This window comes from Oculina patagonica, chromosome 9 (assembly GCF_052425735.1).
Source record: "Oculina patagonica isolate OP01 chromosome 9, crgOcupat, whole genome shotgun sequence".
Classification (NCBI taxonomy): Eukaryota; Metazoa; Cnidaria; class Anthozoa; order Scleractinia; family Oculinidae; genus Oculina; species Oculina patagonica.
This window is the reverse complement of record NC_135766.1, coordinates 22,942,055-22,963,177: the sequence shown is the minus strand read 5'-3', so window position 1 is coordinate 22,963,177 and position 21,123 is coordinate 22,942,055. Positions and strand designations below refer to the sequence as shown.

The 21,123-nt window shown below is 40.2% G+C and overlaps 1 protein-coding gene across 1 annotated transcript; it reads right to left on the bottom strand.

Annotated features, from left to right (window-relative positions):
• On the bottom strand, positions 1–21,063 carry LOC144666101 (sperm-associated antigen 1-like). The gene is made up of 24 exons (XM_078527451.1): positions 20,928–21,063; positions 20,592–20,746; positions 17,704–17,778; positions 16,282–16,366; positions 15,600–15,740; positions 15,122–15,189; positions 14,624–14,742; positions 13,943–14,104; positions 12,949–13,026; positions 12,747–12,853; positions 12,197–12,228; positions 11,296–11,750; positions 10,081–10,255; positions 9,081–9,161; positions 7,814–8,204; positions 5,416–5,523; positions 5,140–5,229; positions 4,376–4,489; positions 3,038–3,187; positions 2,006–2,125; positions 1,676–1,781; positions 1,027–1,101; positions 783–878; positions 1–265 (listed from the first exon to the last, which is right to left on the bottom strand). Exons 2-24 carry the CDS (start codon positions 20,726–20,728, stop codon positions 165–167), a joined length of 3,066 nt encoding a protein of 1,021 aa, XP_078383577.1. The 5' UTR covers positions 20,729–20,746; positions 20,928–21,063; the 3' UTR covers positions 1–164.
• Positions 21,064–21,123: the final 60 nt, after the last annotated feature.

Sequence of the window (21,123 nt, the reverse complement as noted above, 5' to 3'; positions counted from 1 at the left end):
TCATCAACTTAGTCACTTCGTCTTTATGTACCATCAAATTCTTATAACTAATATTAACAAAACGTAAGGGAATGGGTTATGGAACATTGATATGTTAGAGCTTTAGGGTGATAGCTTATTGCTGACACATTGTTATTCGTCCAATTGATGTTTACACCAAGTCGCTAAGTTCTGTATTTCTTTCGTAACCGGTCAAAGTCTTCGCTTGTCACAAAGCTCTGTTGCAATGTGGTAGCTTGCAGCTTGGAGAACAGTTGTTGAAGTTCTGTTAAAAAGAAACGAAAACATTCTCAGGTTTAATCCTCTTTGAATAAAGTCAGTCGGTCAATCGTTCAGTCAGTCAGTCAGACATTGGCTTCATTGAGTCAATTATCAATCAATCAATCAATCAATCAATCAATCAGTCAGTCAATCAATCGTCACAATCGCTTCAGTCAGTCAGTCAATCAATCAATCACTTCAGTCAGTCAATTATCAATCAATCAATCAATCAGTCAATCAATCAATCAATCAATCAATCAATCAGTCAGTCAGGAAGTCAATCACTTCAGTCAGTCAATTATCAATCAGTCAATCAGTCAGTTAGTCGGTCAGTCAGTCAATTATCAATCATTCAGTTAGTCAGTCAGTCAGTCAGTCAGACAGTCAGTCAGTCAGTCAGTCAGTCAGTCAGTCCGTCCGTTCGTCCCTCCGTCCCTCAGTTAGCCTGTTCCTCCATCTGTCAGTCAAATTTAAGCCAAGATTGCAGCTTCTAATAAAGACTACAAGAACTGAGTTCTCACCCCTTTTTTCCTTAGAAGACATGAACAACAACACCATGTCAAATCGTTCTGCCTGACTCAGCTGCTCCAAAATGTCCCAAGCAAGTTTTTCTTCCCCTAAAGAAAATACTGAATATTAAATTTCGTTTAATTAGGGTCCAGTAGTGTCCGCAACACGGGAGTGTTACAGGCTTGTTTCCCGTGCTGTCGATTTAATATCATTACAGCGCCTGAGAAGAATATCTCAACAGAAATTTGAAGTTACCTTGTGGCATAATTTCCTGGTTTAGTGCTGCAATGATGCTAATTAACATCGACGCATCAAGCTTGTTGCTGAGAACTGAATAACAAGACAATCATTTGAGAAATATCACAGCCGGAGAACGTTCGTATAAAACACAAACTGCACCCGTACAAAGAAGTCTCTGGCCCTTACTTGCGAGACATCACTCTACCTCACCCCTCAGTTCTCTACCACTTTCTATTCTTCTAGGGAGGACGGGAAAGGAAGGGAAGAGAGGAAGGGAAAGGGAAAGCAGAGGAACCAATGGGAGGGAGAAAAGAATAGAAGAAAAGAGAAGGAAATATTGGTAGGAAGGGAAGAGAGGGTAGAGAAAGAAATGAAAGGGAAGGTAGAGACGACTTTCTCAAAGTCGTTCGACGCTTTTCGTTCGTTTCTCTCTTGTTTTGCGCTCACTTTCGCGATTCGCGCTCTGTGAGCTTGATTTGTAGGCAATTCTAGGTAGAGAAGGGAAAGGAAATAAGGAAAGGAAATGAGAAAGTCTTCCCTTCTCCTCCTTCTTTTTCTCCTTCCCTTTTTTCGTCCTCTCCATTCCCAATGCCCCTCCCTTCTACTCTCCACCTTCATCATCACGTCGGGGCTCAACGCACACTAAACACAAAGTTGTACTCACCTTTGGCGAGACGCTTTGTCTCTAGCTGTCTTAGCAAGGCGGCGTACTCTTTAGTATTGTTCTTTTTCACCGAGTTCCAGGCTTGGAAGAAGTCATAAGCTGTGTTCTATTGAAAAAAAAAGGACAAGACACCTTCTACTAGCGTTCTTCGCAGCCGTTGTTCGAGTTGTCACACAACGATTCGAGCAGCGTTTCGTGACGAACCCAAAATAGTAACTGTAAAGGTAACGCAATATACGTAATGGCGCGGAATGTCACAGAATGGATGTTCAGTATAACACACATTCTAGCGTAACAGATATCATTACAGCTTTCAATAACATTGCTAACCTTAGCCAGCTTGACTGGCTTCACCTTAGGAGTCTCGTCACATGAGTTTACAGGAACCTTGCTTGGAGGACTGTTCGGTGAGGACTGTGGCTTTGTTGAGACATCTGGCTGTTCATCATCCTTAGAAACAAATAAAAGATCAAAAACAGATCTACGAATGCTCCTGTTTGCAGAGCTTAAAGATGATATCCAGTCCTTACTGCACAAAGGGAAGCCTCGAGCCATGCGGCCCATACTGCCGGAGCTTATCCCGGTTTCTGTAGCATTAAGTGGCTAAGAATATTTCTGCTCCCCCTGGATGGGATGCTAGTCCATCGTAGGGTTACCCTCCAGCATTATTTCGCCGGTACCCATTTACACACCTGGGTTGAGAGTAGCCTCCCACGCAGTCGTTCTTAGGGGCGATCGTGTTACACTCCTCCCCTATGAACGACTGCGTGGGAGGCTAGGTGGAGAGAGGCACCATGAGAGTAAAGTCTCTTGCCCAAGAAAACAACACAGCGACCCCTGCCAAGGCTCGAAACCCAGACCGTTCGATCCGGAGTCGAGGTCCCTGACTCGTTATTATTGTTTTGCAAGGATATCTGACGTTAATAATAAAGGAAAACGTAAGATTGTCACGGAATTTTTAATTTAACTAGTAAACATTCCTTCGTATGAGGCTCACATAAACATTGCAGGCGAAAATTGCGAAGTACGGACTGAAAATCACCTCTAACTAGACAAAAGAAGGGAAAAGTAAAGAATCTCTTTGGAGTCGAATCGCAAACGTCTCTCGAGTGGAAGAAAAATTGAGCGTACGAAGCTAAACTTTTATGCCTAGCTATGCCACGCTGATGAGTCCTAACAAGGACGAAACAGCTGTCCATGGCTGCCACTCCACGGGTAATAGGCTGTGCGCATGTGTTCAGGTCTTGGCCATATCGTGAAGATGTGTAGTGTGACCATTGCCTTCAGATGGTTTATTGCTAAACTTTTGTTTACTAAATTAAAGCTTTTGAACTAAAAAGTCAACTTTTTAACTTCACAAACCTCTTCGTCGTTTTCTTGTACATCCTTGATCGGTACCCTCCTCCATTTTGGCTCCTGTTCTTCATGGTTTTGCGGTTTCTGTTGTTCTGACTTCTTTTCTTTTGTCTTTTTCTTCGGTTGCGGTTTCTTTTCCTGTGAAGCCCTTCGCTCCTACACGAACAAACAAACATTTTATTTCTTCTTTCTTCTACACAAAATAAATGCGCCCACAGTTGGCTTAACATATTTTCACGGTATTTTCTTCTGTATTTCCTTGAAAAATAAGGCGACTGAAGGTATTGCTACTACCCATAGATGGGATACTACAGTGGATCCCCGGCTTACCTCGTTATTACGGTCACATTTTTTTGTCCCGGCGAAACACCCATACATTTTCTTATAATAAAACCCTGTTAATGCGGCCATCCCGTTAGTACGGCCAACGGCCACATACTGAAATCCCAATCTGTATAATCCTTTATAATTTACCCCGTTAATACCGCCACTCGAACCAAATACCCATTTTTCAATCCAATCATGTTCATTTTCCATCATATTGTATATGCACTGATTTAATCTTCATTGGTTTTTAATTACTGTACATCTGCATTTTTGTGGGAGGCGCGGTGGCCTAATGGTTAGCGCGCTCGCCTCCGAGTCGAACGGCCCGGGTTCGAGGCCTGGCCGGGGCGCTGCGTTGTGTTCTTGGGCAAGACACTTAACTCTCACAGTGCCTCTCAACACCCAGGTGTATAAATGGGTTCCGGCGAATTTACTGCTGGGGGGTAACCCTGCGATGGACTAGCATTCCATCCAGGGGGGAGTAGCAATACTTCTAGTCGCATAATGCTACGGAAACCGGGAAAAGCTCCGGCCTGTATGGGCCACTAGGCTCGAAGCAGACTTTACCTTACATCTGCATTCGGGATGAAAAGTTGTTTAGAAGTGCAATTATTACGTCATTTGAAGTAGAGTAGACCAGTCATTAACTTTGACCCTACCCCGTTAATAAGGCCAAACTTCCATGGCCCGTTGGTGGCCGTATTAACGGGGTTCCAATGTTGTCCATAGCAGGTAACTCCTTATCCTTTTGTTACGTTACCCTAATAATTCACCGGTACCCATTTACACTCCTGGGTAGAGATAGTCACTATGAAAGTAACATGTCAACACAACAAAATGATCAGGCTTAAAACCGAATCGACCGACGTACTGACAGTAATACGCCATCACACCTCTCACACGGAAGAGAAAACGGTTTCTGTACATGCACCTACTCATCATAGACTAACAAAATGCCTAACGTGTTCCCGTACAAGGTAGAAGAGGGAGCGTGAAGTACTAAACATGTTGTAGTACCTTTCGACACAAGTCCAACACGATGTCCAGTTCTTTCTTTGCAGCAGCATTCTTTGGTTCAATTTTCTGAAGTGCAAACAGATCTCTTGCAGCAGAATCGTACTGGAACAATGCCTGTGAATCACAAACAGTACACACAATTACTTCAGCGCGCAGTTCCTGTGATTCTTGGCTACCTTATTGTTACTTATTTTCGCGGGAACTTAATTTCGCGAAAATGGAACGGGAATATTTCGCGGGACTTAATTTTCGCGGGTCTTTAATTTCGCGATTTTTTGAAAGTCGCGAAAATCGCGAAAATTAAGTCCCGCAAAAATTAGTAACAATAAGGTACTAAAAGTGGTTTTGTGCGAGTTTAACGTCTAATTGGTTCGAAGAGTGCATTGTGCATACTTTAACCAATCACAATCAAGATGCTGTTACACTCAGCCAATCAGAGGAAAAAAACGGAGAAGGACAAGACGCGCCACGTGCGCCAATTTCCCGCGCTTTTTCTGTCTTTTCTACTCGTTGGTAATACCAATGGGAAATTAAAATTTCTTAAATTGGTTTGTAACTTCCAAAAAGGCTACAGTAATTCGGTAACTTAAATTTAAGAATTTCAATAACGACCAGAATCCATTACTACCTAAGTTGTGAGAGAAATTTGTTGCAGTCCTTCCCCGCGAGATTGCAGATCTTTTAGCCATGTTAAACTGGTTTTTAAATGAATGTACGTCTCACGGCTTGTATGCAGACGCTACCCCTTTTTTAACACAACAAACCTTTTTAGCAAGTGCTCTCCGGAAAAGCGCTTTAACGTTCTCAGGTTGTAGTCTTAGAGCTTCTGTAGTGTCTTCTATTGCCAGCTCATGCTAGAAACAAGAAAGAATCCAAAAAAAAAATCCGAGTTCAATTACTGACTTAGTCGTTACACTGTAAAGGGACGATGCCATCAGTTGATATATCGACAAATTCTTAGAACCAACATTCAAAGAAAGATATGGAGACCTGTAAGGAGAATTAGTATTTTAATATTCCGACTTAAATGTTATGTGTACCTGATCGAGTCGCAGGTAGCACAGTGCTCTGTTTGTGTAAACTGCTACATTCTCAGGGTCAAGCTCAATGCATTCAGTATAACATTTTACAGCTTCCTCGTAACGGTTCTAAGGAGAAACAATTAAATGAACAGTTTGTTTCCATGGATAGAAGCTCAGTTACTCAGTTATTTATTTAGTAAAGCCTTAGTAGAGCTTAGTGGCCCATCAAGCTGCAGATTCACTCCGGGTTTCATAGCATTAAGCGACTAGAAGTATTTTTAATTCCCCACCCCCTGGGTGGGATGCTAGTCCATTGCAGGGTTAGCCAACATGTTGTTGGATTGCCCTAACTTTTACAGGTACCCTATCTCGGATAAGGACGGTAAATCGTAGGCCCCGTCTCCTGAATCTTCAGTGTATATAATCAGCAGGGTACGTTAAAGAACCCACACACTTATAGCAAGGAGTAGAGCACGGAGTTCCCAGTGTTGTGGTCTGGTGTATTCACATTTATACCATGCCATAGAAAATACAGCCAATCAGAATACAGGAAAGCCGTTGTATATTCGACGGTATTCAACCGAACCTTCCCATCGTGCGCTGCGATCTTATTCTCGAAGAAATTTAGTGAGCGTATTTTCTATGGCATGGTATAAAATAGTTACACAACACTTTCTCGTGGTATACTATGGAATATGCCACTTGTCGCTTGTATTTTCTTCGTATACACACTCGCCTAAAGGCTCGTGTGTATACCGAGAAAATACAAGTGACTCGTGGGATATTCCATATTATTATTCAACAGATGGGCGCGCTACCCATATATGGTCAAAATGTTAATAATATCTGTCATCCGTACATAACAGATATCCTGCGATATTCGTAGGTTACGAAGATTCGTCCGAAATCTTGTAAAGCGCTGCATAATTACAGTTTTTCTATGTCCAAAATGTGTTTCGTTGACAATTTGTTGAATAATAAAACAATTATCCTGCTCAATCTTGCGGAATATCGTCTGTTTTTAGCCAACTCGGCCTACGGCCTCGTCGGCTAAGTATCAGGCGATATTCCGCGCGATTTCGCAGGATAATTGTTAAGTATACCACTCGAAAGCGTTGCATAACTAGTATGTATCCATGGGTCGGGTGGTGGGACGAGATCACATACATGGCGGATAGCGTCTGTCAAAGGCGCTTGATATGCTGATGTCCGATCTCGTCCCATACCGTAACTGTGAAGTGCATTGAGCTTCGGGAAATGCGTTATAGAAGTACCATTACCATTACAATTTATCAGAGTCCCCTATACCTCTCTTCGAAAAGAAATCACGTTAAAATATTTGGCTTTGCACGCATCACGAATAATTCTAAAAATGTTTTCACGTTCACGCAGAAATCATGGCGATCCCCGTTTAGGCTGTTATGCTCGGAAGGTGTAAGACCGGATATTTTGACAACATAGCTGACAAAAGTCCCAATCCCAAACACAGAGCTAAAACAAAGATGAACGTTTACAAGAACTACCTAAAAAATCAGAAATAAAGTCAAGAAAAAGAAGATGATTCACGATTCACGTCTAATTCAACTCTTCGTTCACAAGCTAAAATTGCGTTCACGCACACGTAAAAAGATCTTAAAATTGGGAATCACGAATTACGAAAAATTAAAAGCCCAAATCACGTTTCACGACAAATAAATAGCCTCAATCATGCTTCACGTTAAAAGTATAGGGAGCCTTGATTTATATTACTGGATGGAGTACTTCTGGGAGAGGTACTGCGAGAGTACAGCGTCCTGTTCACGATTACAACACAACAACCCTGGCAAAGGAGTACTCAAGCACAGACCGCTTGATCTGAACGAGGAGTCGATGATTACAGACAGAATTGGATGACATAATAGCGGAGCTCCACAGCGGCCCGAAGGGCCGCAGAGCGGAGCCCCATACCCATAGAAAATTCACAGAAATAGGAAAACCATGAACTTGAGTTTTCATGGTCATCATGGCCAGCGGCATGGCTCGCGGGCGCGTACGGCGTACGTACGGTGTTGCGCACTTCAGAAATAGATAAACACTCATCTATTTGTTACTGGGCATCCAAGTTATGGTCAATTGACAGCTGTCAATACAAGGTATCCGCTGACCAGTATCACGTGATCATATCGCGGGCTCAGGTGTATAACTCATCGAGGTAACACGTTTTTATAAAGTTGACCGCTGACCGAAAAATGGTTTTTCTATTGGATTGCGGGCTCATTAACTATTTTTTATGCCTACGGTCAGTGAATTTAGATATTTTAATAAAGGGCAAAGTAAATTACCGGGGAGCTCCGCTTTTAGGCTTGGCTAAATCTATTTAATATGACCTCTTATGTAAAGGTTGTTGTGTTGCGTTGTGTTGTTAGTCATACTGTACCTGCTTAACAAATGAATTTCCCTGATCTTTACAATGTGAAAACCGTACAGCTGGGTCCAATGTGGAGCTATCTGTCACAGTAGATGGTTGGCCTGTGGCTGATGTGCTTTCAGCAACATCCTGTGGAGGGGAGGGCTGGGGAGCACTTGTACTGCCAATGCTATCATTTGTGGGTGTAGGCTGGGTTGCAGAAGTTGCACCATTAATTTTTGACTGTGGTGGGTGGGGTTGGTTGGCGACTTCACTAGCAGCCTGTGTAGCGGTGGGGTGGGTCAATACATCATCAGCAGTAGCCTGAGGGGCTGAAGAGCTTTCACTTGGTGAGGGTTCTGGAGGTGATACTTTATCTTTCCATTCGGGTCCATACAGATTCTCCAGTTGTTTGGAAACCCTGACAAAATAGATTCATTCATTTTGATTACATACATTGTACAAAGCACTCAGACTTAAGTCAGCTATAAAACTGGCTCAAAGTTACAAGGTCTTTAAAGACCTTCAGCAACCTGGCCACGCAGGCGCACTGCAGACAAGCCATTTATTTACTTGCCACATGAAGCAGATTGTTTGATGCAAAGAGCATGATGACCTTAGCACAAATACTGCGTTCTACTGAGTTCCATCAGTTTGTGTCTGCTTAACTGTTTGCGATATTTTGTGTGCTTATTATGGGGTTTCAACCTAAAACAAATATCTCAATTACAAATGCAGATACTTTTTAAATGCTTAAAAATGTACTCAGCCATTTGGGATAATCTTAACTTGTTTATGGTCAGTTCCCACTTTTATGCTGTTACAAGTAACACTGTAGCCTTTTGGGTGTTCAGTCAGTTGTGGATTAGCCTGACAAATGATGATTTGCTGGACTGTGCTGTTCCCCAAATACCTGAACACCTGGGTAGGTTGATAAAGTTTGCATACGAGCCTAGTGGTTCATCAGGCCAGAGCTCATCCCGGTTTCCATAGCATTAAAGGAGTATTTCTACTCCCCCCTGGATGGGATGCTAGTCCATCGCAGGGTTACCCCCACGCATTTAATTTGCCGGTACCCATTTATAGACCTGGGTGAACAGGAGCACTCTGAGAGTTAAGTGTCTTGCCCAATCTTAAAGACAAAATAGTGCCCCGATCAGGGCTGGAACCTGGACTGCTCGACCCAAAGTCCAGCACACTACATTAGGCCACCACGCCTCCCAAGTTGAATGCCTGGAATCCCACAAAAAACTGTACATAGGACTAATAAATCAACACACTTTGATCATCCATTCACCTGTAGTTTCCTTGTAGTGCTGTCAAGTGTTGTGGCCAGACTTTTAAAGCCATTTGATAATCCAACCAGGCCTTGGCATACCTAAAAAACAACAACAACAACAACAACAACAACAGTACAGAGGATGCTATGTAGGGATTGGGTAGCAGCTCCACTTGTAAGGTCACACATGAATGACTCGCTACCCTTCAAATGAACAGAACCAATAACTCAATTTGAAATTCCATGACTTTTAAAACGTTTTGTTTGACCTAAATTTTTAAAACCTTTTATTCTTCGTAATTTTCAAAAATTATCTTGATTTCGGGTATGTTTTATTTTGTACAATCAATACTACTTTCCAATTTGAAATTCCATGACTTTAAAAAGTTTTGTTTGACCTTAATTTTTTTTAAACCATTTTTCTTGGTAATTTTAAAAAATTATCTTGATTTCGGGTACGTTTTATTTTATACAATCAATACTACTTTCCATGACTTTCCATGACTTTCCAGGCCTAGAAAATGAATTCTAAAATTCCATTACTTTCCAGGTTGTCTACAACCCATACGAAACCTGTAACAGGGGCAATGATCCTAGTGCCAAAAACAATAGCAACTGCTACACTGGAGGACTGATAAGATTACAATTTAACAAGAGTTGCTACTCTTTTGTTGTGTACTGTTTGAATGTAAGTTACAGTTATCTGCTACTTTCAAGTTCGATGATGCTTAAGATGTCATATGTCTTTATTCTTGTGAGTTGCATCTCATCTTTTGACTGAAATACAGTAAGTCGGATTTCATGTGACAGTACCATGAGAGTAAAGTGGCTTGCTCAATAACACAATGCAGTGACCCTGGCTATGGCCTGAACCTGCTACACAGTCATTTTTAGGGGTGACCAAGTTTCACAGAGGAGTAAATCATATTGCCCTTACAAAAAACCCTGTGGGAGGCTACTTATCTTAAGGATCCAGAGCATAAAGTAACAAATAAAAGCATTTTTTTAAGCAACATACTTTTCTGATGTTTCATATGCCTCGGCTCTTTTAAGCAGTGGCCTGAAGGCACCTGGTAAAATCTGTAAAGCCGCTGTACAATCAGAAACACAACCAGCACAATCACCAATCTTCATCATACATGAGCCACGGTTACACAACAGGGCACACAGAGGTTCATGGAAGGTGACTTTATCTGTGGATAAGAACAGTGAAAAGCCACAACTTAACGCTCAGACAGATTCTATTCTGTAAACTTATAGATGTACGGTTGGCATCTCGGACCAGGTTTAAATTCTTTCTCCCAAAATAAGTCCCCATCTTAACCCTCTAGATCCCAAGAGTGACCAACATCAAATTTCTCCTCACAATACCAATACTTAATGAAGAGAAAAGGTTATGAGAATTAATTAAATGATCACCAAAGAGAAATTGCTTTTTTAATTAATTCACCCAACTACTACTATAAGAAAATATATGGAGATCAGTTAAGAGAATTTAACACATGACCATAACCCTGCTGACGATAACACTGAAGATGCGGGAGACAGGGCCTATAGTTTATTGTCCTTATCCAAAAAGACTACAACATCTAACCATTTGCAGATGTTACTGCAAAGGCAGCATGTTCTCAGGACTCAGTTTTTTTTAAGACCCTGAGGACAGTTGCACAGGTCAAAACATGGGACAATGACAACAGTCTTTCTCAAGATTGTTGTCAACCAAGAAAATCACACTAAATGGGCTACTGAAGATACCCCTGGGCCCAAACCTCTGGGAGAATAGGGCCATGAGCTCAAACCATTTAATGTGGCTAACTGAAATTTAGGCAAGGTTAAACTCGAGACAATATTTGCTGGCTGCTCCCAGGAGTTGGAGCTTCAGTAAATTTACAGCTCTCCCGCTCGCATTGTCTTTCGAGCAAGTTCTGGCTTTTCACCATTTCGTTCCCACCCACCCTTTCCCATAGGTAAATACAGATAAGTATTTAGTTTTGCATTCCACTGAGTTTTTTCTCTCAGTGTGACGGTGCCTAGTGGTTGCTGCTCCCAGGATTGTCATGGTTACCATTCGCGCTTGCTAGACTTCGACATAGTCTTAGGCACCATCCCCACACTCATCTATTGGCGATGAGTTTAACATTTGGAAAAATTTGATGAAAAAACTCTTGGGAATTTACATTAAACTAAGGTTCAAAATACAAAATGTAGTTTTGTTATCTTTTCTTTTCTTTACCTTTCTGAAGGATATCAAGGGCTTGTGTAAATTGCTCTGCTGCCTCAGCATACCTTCCTAGCTTAAATAATCTTTTTCCTTCATTCTGACCTTTTACTACCAATCCAGGTAGCTCAGGTGGTTTTTCCAGTCGTGGTTTCTCAGCTGTTTGCAAATTATTGTCAGTCTCCATAGTTCTTTCAATAGTTTCAGTTTCTTGCACCACATCAATAGATGATTTATTTGATGTTTCACTAACATGACTTTCACCATTTAAATTCTGGGAGGTTTCAGTCTCATTTTTACTGTCAACTTCCACAATCTTTAACCTTTTGCCTTTTGGTTTAGCAGAAGGAGTGTTTACTGTTACAGCAGATACACCATTGTTTGAGGAAGTCCTTTCATTGTCTTCTGATTCATTTTTTAATTTATTTAAATCCTCTGGTATCCCAAGCTTGCTTGAATCTCCATTTGTACTGATTGAAAATAAAGCAAAATAATAGATCAGTAAAATTGACTTTGAGCACAAACTACATTAAAATGATGTGGGATGCTACCTCCCCACCCCTCCCCAAACAATATGCCAGTACCCATTCATGCACCGTGCGTGCCTGGCTGGAGACACACTGTGAGTAAAGTGCCTTTTGCAGGTAGAACACAACACAATGACCCCAGCGAAGACTGTTTGATCCAGAGATAAATCACTAGCCAGTGGATAACTGTTCACAAAACATACTGCGCTATCCACCGGATAGTGATTTATCCGGCGGATAGCTTTATCCACCTTTTTGAACAACTGGGGCCAGAGCATTAACCATTAAGCTGGCACAACTCCCAGAAATACCAAAAGTGTGACAAATGACATATTTTAATAATTAAAACATCTATTATTATTATAATTGAAGTAGCTGTTAATACTGACCTTTCCTTTTTCTTCATTTCCTCAAGCAGTTCCTTTGTTAATGAAATGAAAAGTCTCAAGTTAGTTATTGTGCAGTTGCAGGAATAATAACTCAAGAGAAAAAATAAGAGCAGCCCAGTGAAAATGTTTTTTTTTTTTTTACAAACCCCTGAATTACAGGGACTGCGGAGCCGGGGGGCTGGGGGGTTTAGCCCCTCCAATATTTTCGAAAAAATAAAGACCTACTGAGAGAAGAGTCTCTAAAGCCTCCCACTTCAAGTCACTAGTCAGTCCCCCCAATTGGAAAAATGTTCCACGGTCCCTGAATTAAGTTTTCAATAAGATCTAATCTTTACAGTAAATACAAAAAGAGACAAGATGGCAGGAGTACGAACGTAGTAGGCAGCAGAGCATGCACGGCCTCCTCATGTGTGGCTCGATTCACAAGAAATGGCATCTTTTTCTTGGTAAAAGTTTGAACTAGAGACCTTGTATTTGTTATTAACAAAGTTAGGTGTAAACTAGGTGGCAGATATTTCATTCGTTGTGTATCAATAATTTTCTTGCGTACCTTGGCTCTCTTATTATTGGGTTCTATAGCTAGTACATGAGAAAGGTCCTCCTTGGCCTCTTGAATTAGCCCTTGTCCTTGATGAGCTATCGACCTCCTTAAGAAAGCTACAAAAGCATAACAAATCAAATTTCGATTTTTAGCAAAAATTGTACCTATCTTGAGTTACATGCGAGTTGTTAGAAATTATTTAATACTGTACCTTTGACATTGTTTGGTTCCATACTAAGGACATGATAGCAGTCATCAATTGCTTCTTGGAACTTTTCAAGCTTAATTTCTTTGGAGAAAAATAAACATGACACATTCTTTAGTCTCAAGAGAAAAATGAGAAGTGGAAGAAACAAAGGGTGGTAACTTGTATAGAGTAAAAAATGTTCGGGTTGTAGCCAGGCATGTTAAAAAATTCGAATTAATAAGTTGACACTGGCTAAAAATATTGTTTTTGGACGTTTTGGCCACTACTGTTGCCTTCTTCAGCAAGATAAAAATGCAAATGTTCAACAGCGTCCTGTTAAAATATGTAACGAATGTCTGATAAAAAAAAAAAAAAAACTTTCCAAGTGCAACAAAAGTCTCTAGAGCACTCTTAATGAGTCTATGAATTCTTAATGCTATTGTAAACGTTTGGTAGCGCTATGTGTTCGTTTATAGCGTTCCTATCTCGCACAGAATGCCAAGCTTCAAGAATTAGTCGTTGTTTCCACACCGTTGACCTGTCAACAATTGTGACGCTCTCCAAATCTATTTGATGGTCGTTAAGCATATGGTGTTTTGCCAACAAAGAGTTTTTATCCAATGTTGCAATGGCCTTCGCGTGTTCTTTCATACGTGTTTTAAGCGCGCGTGATGTCTGACCAACATAAACACAGTCGCAATCGTTACACTTGATCTTATATACAATTCCTCTGGTATCCTCTTTCTCGATCCTGTCTTATTGAGTACCTTATTACATGAAATTTTTGCGACACGTTAACTTCGCGATTTTGAGTGTGCATATTTCGCGACACTTACATTTCGCAATTTTGCGAAAATTTTGCATTTTGAATCACTTTAATTTCGCATTTTTGAGTATGACGCAATTAACATTTTCTTGGCAATATTATTTTACATGCCTTTGAATTATAAAAAAACGACTTTGTCAAAGGAACAATAACGTCAAAAGTAACAAAATCACCCAAGCTTTTTTTAGATACCTGCAAGTGCCCTATTGTTGTACACTGCTGCTGCTTTGGGATTCAGCTCAATGCTGCGGCAATAATACATCAAAGCCTCAGAGTAGTTGCCAGTCTGAAAAGCTTCATTGCCTTTCTCCTTTTCTTTATTGGCCAGGACTTGTCTTTCAGTCTCACTCTTGTCTATTCAGAAGAAAAAAAAATTCCAATGTTACAATTGTATATATAATCTGTATTATTATTTAACAAATGCACACACTGCCCAAATATGGTCAAAAAGTTAAGGTTATCTGTTATCCGTACATAACAGACTGATATCCTGCGATATAGGTAGGTTGCAAGGATTTGTCCGAAGTCTTGTAAAGCGCTGCATAATTACAGTTTTGCTATCTGCAAAATGTGTTTCGTTGACAATTTGTTGAATAGTAAAACAACAATCCTGCTCAACCTTTATACATATTCATAATTTTGTTGTAATTATGCTGAAAGGGATAACACATGCACATGTATTTGGGTCAGCCATCAGGTGTATCAACAGATCTGGAATCAAAATCCTTATACACAACAGATCTGTAGAGTCTTTAGTTCTAGTACATACTTGTAATGAATATTGATTCATGCACATGAGCTATTCATAGTCCAGCTTAGATGTGCAGTACTTTATAACGTCTTTGTTTTAGACTGTTTTTTACATTGATTTACCTTTTAAATCCAGATTTGATGGAATGGCATTCTTGTTCATTGCTTTCACCTTTTCTTGTTTCTTTTTCTTTTCTTCTTCTTTTTTCTCCAGAGATTCAATCTCCTTGTCAGGATCAAATCTTAATGCAAACAAAATAACCCTGATCCACTTCTTGATGAGAGCAGCAGTAAATAGAGAGTAACAAATGTGCAAGGCAGCGAGGGGTGCGAGGCATATGAGGCAAGGCAGCAAGGCAGTTAAGCTACCTAAGCTAACTGTAGGCTAACCGGAGTGCCATTTAGGCTAACTGGAGTGCTATTTAGGCCAACCGGAATGGTTTGCATGCCTCGCTGCCTCGCACTTTGTGGTGACCCTAAAAAGAGAAGCTTCATAGCAGAACAGCTGTGAAATTTTTCACTGTGTTGATATTAGTCAATTCTCCTAATTGGTACAACAACGCACATACAGAAACCAGTACAGAGAATTTGGTTATTGATACAGCTGGGTATATATATTACCTGTCCCACTCATGATAGCCACGAGGTAACACAGTCTTCTTTTTCTTCTTTTCCTCAGATGGGTTTGGCTGCAAATAACAAATAAATCACTAAGCTATATAATTATTTAATTTATTGTTAGTTACTCATTAATTAAATAATCACAGACCCAGTTTCTACCCCTCCCATGCCCAATGAGAAAGATGTTTTGGATAGAAATTTGTTACTACTAATAATATATGAGCCTTAAAGGGATCTGTCTAAATAGGTCTGTGAATGGTTTTTGACCAATTATTATAAATTTTGTATGCAAGTTACATCTAAGCAGAAAAATTGTACTGATCACGGCAGCACAGTTTTTCAAAAAAATAATTGCAAATGTTTGTTTTTCAGGGAGTAAAAAAAAACTTACATGGAAAAGAGACCTTTTATACCATTGAAGTTATCAGAAATGCCTCTCCTGTTGTTTGGTAAATTGTGATTTGTAATATTCACGAACCTCAACAGAGGACACTTCCCTGCTTGCTTCTGCTGCTGCTGTTGTTGTTCTGATTGGAGGCAGGTTATCATTTTCCAATCCTCTTGTCTCAGCAGTCTTCTTCAGGGATTTGTCTGTCTGCTCAATACTTGTCATCCATTCCTAATTAATGATAATGTATTAATATTATTAGAGCTTCAGTGATCTTCCCCAAAAAATAAACACGAATTAACAACCCTCCAAGTTTATTTTTTTCCTTAGTGGCCATTTGGCCACCAACTGCTCAAGTTTGGTTGCCAGCAAGAATTTAGTCGCTATATTCAGCTCGCACTCTCAATCCTTCTTCTTTATTTCAGTTGCCAGGAAGACGACTTCAGTTCCAGTGTAATCGCCAGCTCTAAAATTTTAGTCCCCATGGCAACTAAAATGGTCTTAACTTGGAGTGTTGATAAATGAGTTGTCCCATAAATTATCCATATCTCCCCCATGAAAGGGATTTTTTAAGACCCCTCCCCCCACCCCTATGGAAATTCCAATAAAGCTTCATACATTTTCTTGAAGCTCTTAGCCTTTGAGAACCCTCCCACCCAAAAGGTATTTCTCATCCTCTCTGTGTGGGGAGTATGGACATTTTCTGGAACCACACAATAAAATAATAATAAATAAATAAATTAATTAATTAATAAGTTAACACAAAACAAACCTGCAAATCATCTGTAATCTCCTGCTCTTCTGATTTAGTCAAATCACGGTAGGTGTTGATGGGGAGCTCTTTACGAAGGCTCTTGCTGTGAATGGAACAAATTTGAAACTAAGGTTACTTGACTATGTGTAGTACCACATCTACAGTCGTGCCAAGAGAAGCGTACCCCCCAAGAGTACATTAATGAATCGATTATTTGAAAATTGAACCCGTTAGTCGATTCAATAATGCATTCAAACTGAAAAGGTGTGGATCATTATTCAAATCAAAAGTAGACTTCTGATTGGATTATGCGAAACAGAGATGCGCCTTATATGGATATATTCAACATGGCGTCCAACATGGCGGGAAAGGTGACTGAGTTCGAGTGATGTCTAAAACTTCTTGTAAACATTGTTATCGAGCTTTCGTGGCTATTTACATCTCGAACAACTTGTAGAAATTCTTATTCGTGTACATGGTAGGGAAAAGTAGTTTACTGGCAAAGCTCTTACAACTTTATTCGTGATTATGTTCAATTGACTTCGCAACAGTGAGCTTATCCATAGCTGCAAATCTTTCATTTTCAGGATTCCTCAGGAAGAACAATATTGTTGGATTTTAAAGGGTTAAAAAAGGAATGCTTTATAAGAAGAGATGACAGGAATAAAGTCCAATCAGAAGTAATTTTGAATAATGACCTGCGCCTTTTCAATGTGAATGCATTATTGAAGCGACTAAGGGGTTCAATTGTCAAAAAATCGATTCAACAACAACAACAACAACAACAACAACTTTATTTGCACCTTTTCTTTCAATTAAAATTAGCAAAACAATAAATAAAATAAATAGAGTAAAGTGCATGGCTGCCCAGAATAACCACGATTGGCTAACAAGATTGGGCAGCCATACCAATTCATTAATGTACTCTTGTGGGGTATGCTTCTCTTGGCACGACTGTAAACCTGGATATTAAGAGCCATGCACCTTGAAAGAGGCATGAAGTGGGCACTAAAAATGTCTGGCTAAAAATTTGGGTAAAGTTTAATAAGTCAAATCCCACTAAGTTGAAGGAACAGGCGTATTTTTGGAAAAAATTGATGTACAAATCAAGATTCTGATTGTTATTATTCAATCCAAGCATGTCTAAATACTTCCAAGTACTTGGAAAAAGAAAATTCCACAACGACGAAATGGGGATTCTCCCTGTTGCCTAGCAACTCCAAAACAAAAACCTGACAGCACTCATGACATTCAACATTCTTGTTTTCTTGGCTGACTTGATAAACACTTGTTCATTACAGAGGCTTTCTGTGTTCCTCACAGTGTCAGTTTAATGATATTAAAATAAATGGAGTTAAAATGCACATGTGAGATACCAAAATGTTATTAGCTTAGTCATCAACATTTTTCGCACTCTATTAAACAATACAACAACCTCACCTTTTAGGATTAACTTTTCTTAACCTCCCTTCAGTGAATTCAATTAGCTCTGGATAATAGCCTTCATCTCCAGATCTGCAAAATAAACAGAACTCTCTTATCAAAATATGCAGAAGGGTAACCAGTTTGTAAAGTATGGCAAGTTCATGTGTGAGTTTCATTTCTACTTTTTATTGTGAACAGCAGAATCCAAAACACTACATGCCTGATAAATTAAAAAAAAAATTACCTGATTTCCAAACCATGGATCAGGGGAAAATGTGAAGTGAGTTTTGCATATAAAGTGGTCATCAGGCTGCCTATTATCTCTGGTTTCTATAGCATGGAGTGACTAGGAGTGTTCTTACTCCTCCCCTGACAGGATGCAAGTCTATTGCAGGGCTTCTCCCCCCCCCCCCAATACCCATACCAGTACCCCCAGAACAAATACCCATCTTAGAGTCCCAGGTAAGGAAAGAAAGGTGTTTTGCCCAAGAACACAATGCAATGACCCTGGCCAGGATTCTTATCTGGACTGATTGATATGCACTTTTCGTGACTGCATGTAATGCGCGCATGCAACTAAATAAACCTCTGTGTATATAAGACCTTTCCAACACTCCACCCAATCTCCTTCCCAGAGCCAGCGCATTTTCAGTCAGCCGTTACCGAAAGCTAAACAGCTCTGGGTGATTCAAACACCAGAACCAGGAATTCCTGGTTCCAGTTTGATTGCGCACATGACCGGAAATTGTCGATGAAATGAACAAGTTTTCAACGGCCAATCAGATTTGGACGTGATTTTGGTGAGCTTTCAGACTAGCCCAGAGTTCTCGATTCTTGTTGCCAACCAAAAGGGTCGCAGCTTTGGTACGAGATTGTGCTCTACCTTGATCCTACAGATAAGAGGTAGGGTAAACCACAGGGAGCCCAGGCTCACGCTTTGACAACTCGGTCAAAATGGCGGCTTCAAAATTATAAAGATTTGTATGAAACATTATAGGAAAAAATCAGATCGAAAGAAAATATAATAAACCGCTAGTAAAGTTCACATTTCATTTCATATGTTGTCTATGTGACGTTTCTTGACTGTTCTAAAGCATTTAAACCCTATTTAACCGATATTTTTAATTTTAGTTTACTCTTACCTAAATATATGCAAGGGTGAACACTTCCGACGCTAGATAAACACCACTGTTCGACACAAAGGAGCCAAAAATTGCTTTTAATTTGATCCACTCACTCCAAAACTTCGCATGGGCATAATTCGAAGACCATTCTTTTACTGCAGCAAATTTTTGATTCGCCTGCCACTCTCCGCGATTAAAGAATACGGGAAAAATGACCAAGGTTTGCAAACTTTTGGCTTTCTCCAACACCTTGAACCAGAGAGAGTAGACGCATTTTTAATTAGCCTTGACTTTCACGTGCAGCCTCACGCTATGATTGGGCGATGGTTGTCAGGGCGACGATACTTTTTTCCCGTGGGGGAAGGAGGCAAACGAGACTGTCAAGGGTGCTCTGCCTTACACAAGTACACTGGCCCGAGCTCCCACAGGGTAATTTTGCCTCAAATACAATTCTAGACTCACAGGTATACCGTGACGGAATTTTGCAGAACCCTGCATATTAATATTCGTCGTTAGGACCGCACACAGATTCAAAGCACGTGCACGCGACAAAGGAAAAATGCTGTCAAACCCAAGCCGCAAAAAGGTTTGAGGAGAGCCTACGGAAATAATAGCTAATGCTAGTACCATACACAGTATTGTTCAGCTGGGAACAGACAAGAATACAGCAAGATTCAAAACGCACGTGTCGACTTCATTCTGATTTCATTCTCCGCAATATATGCATTGAAATAAAAACAAGTACACTTGCTTTAAATTGAATACTTTATCTATGTTCAATTTTTATAATATTTCATTGAGATATTACGATATGTTTAATTATGTGGTTTAAGCTTATCTTTTGCCATTTTATTATATTAGCGAAGCTAATTTGAACGAACGTTCAGAGCTAGTGCTCTTTGCTTCGTTACATTGTTGATGAAGTTGCTGTCGTAGCTTGTTTTGTTTTAAAGTGCGACGAATTTAATTCGCAAGGGATTTGCAAAATTCCGTCACGGTATACCTGTGATTCTAGAATTGTATGTGAGGCAAAATTACCCTGTGGGAGCTCGGGCCAGTGTACTTGTGTAAGGCAGAGCACCCTTGACAGTCTCGTTTGCCTCCTTCCCCCACGGGAAAAAAGTATCGTCGCCCTGACAACCATCGCCCAATCATAGCGTGAGGCTGCACGTGAAAGTCAAGGCTAATTAAAAATGCGTCTACTCTCTCTGGTTCAAGGTGTTGGAGAAAGCCAAAAGTTTGCAAACCTTGGTCATTTTTCCCGTATTCTTAAATCGCGGAGAGTGGCAGGCGAATCAAAAATTTGCTGCAGTAAAAGAATGGTCTTCGAATTATGCCCATGCGAAGTTTTGGAGTGAGTGGATCAAATTAAAAGCAATTTTTGGCTCCTTTGTGTCGAACAGTGGTGTTTATCTAGCGTCGGAAGTGTTCACCCTTGCATATATTTAGGTAAGAGTAAACTAAAATTAAAAATATCGGTTAAATAGGGTTTAAATGCTTTAGAACAGTCAAGAAACGTCACATAGACAACATATGAAATGAAATGTGAACTTTACTAGCGGTTTATTATATTTTCTTTCGATCTGATTTTTTCCTATAATGTTTCATACAAATCTTTATAATTTTGAAGCCGCCATTTTGACCGAGTTGTCAAAGCGTGAGCCTGGGCTCCCTGTGGGTAAACTTGATGTTATAAATCAGACCTTTCAGGACTTCCGGTCAACTATTCTGGAGACTAGATATAAATATAGAGTATTGCAATATTAAGCCACTACTCACCGTAAAACCTTGAGAATCTTTTCCAGTTCTTTGCTGTTCTTACACTCCCCTACATACCCATAGTCGAGGTGTTCAATTGGGACTCCCGATGTGGTGTTAGAGCCCGCCAAAAGTCCCGACCCAACATCTTCCCCCATGGCGCTAAAACTAGATCCCTGCAACACAACCATGTATCCAGCTTGAATATGTTTGAATATGCTATTCAAGAGAATTTCAACTTCAATAAATTTGATTGAGGTTTACTCAAAAAAGTAAGATTAAAGCTATCCTGCAGAAAACTTTCCATACAGCAACTGCAGCCGAAGAATTCGCAAATACATGCGTTCGCACCCTCACCTTTTTCGTTATCTGTTCATTATGCACTCGTCTGTGTTTCGTGGCTAACTATTGAGTTACACTTTGGTTATTTTCGAAGGGAAATTACAGAAAAATTAGCACAGAACTGTGACTGGGGTACTACTTGGTGTAAGACCCGACTGTCACCATCTTGGACAACCAAAGCGAGCCCGCGAAGTTCTACCGCAACCATGTG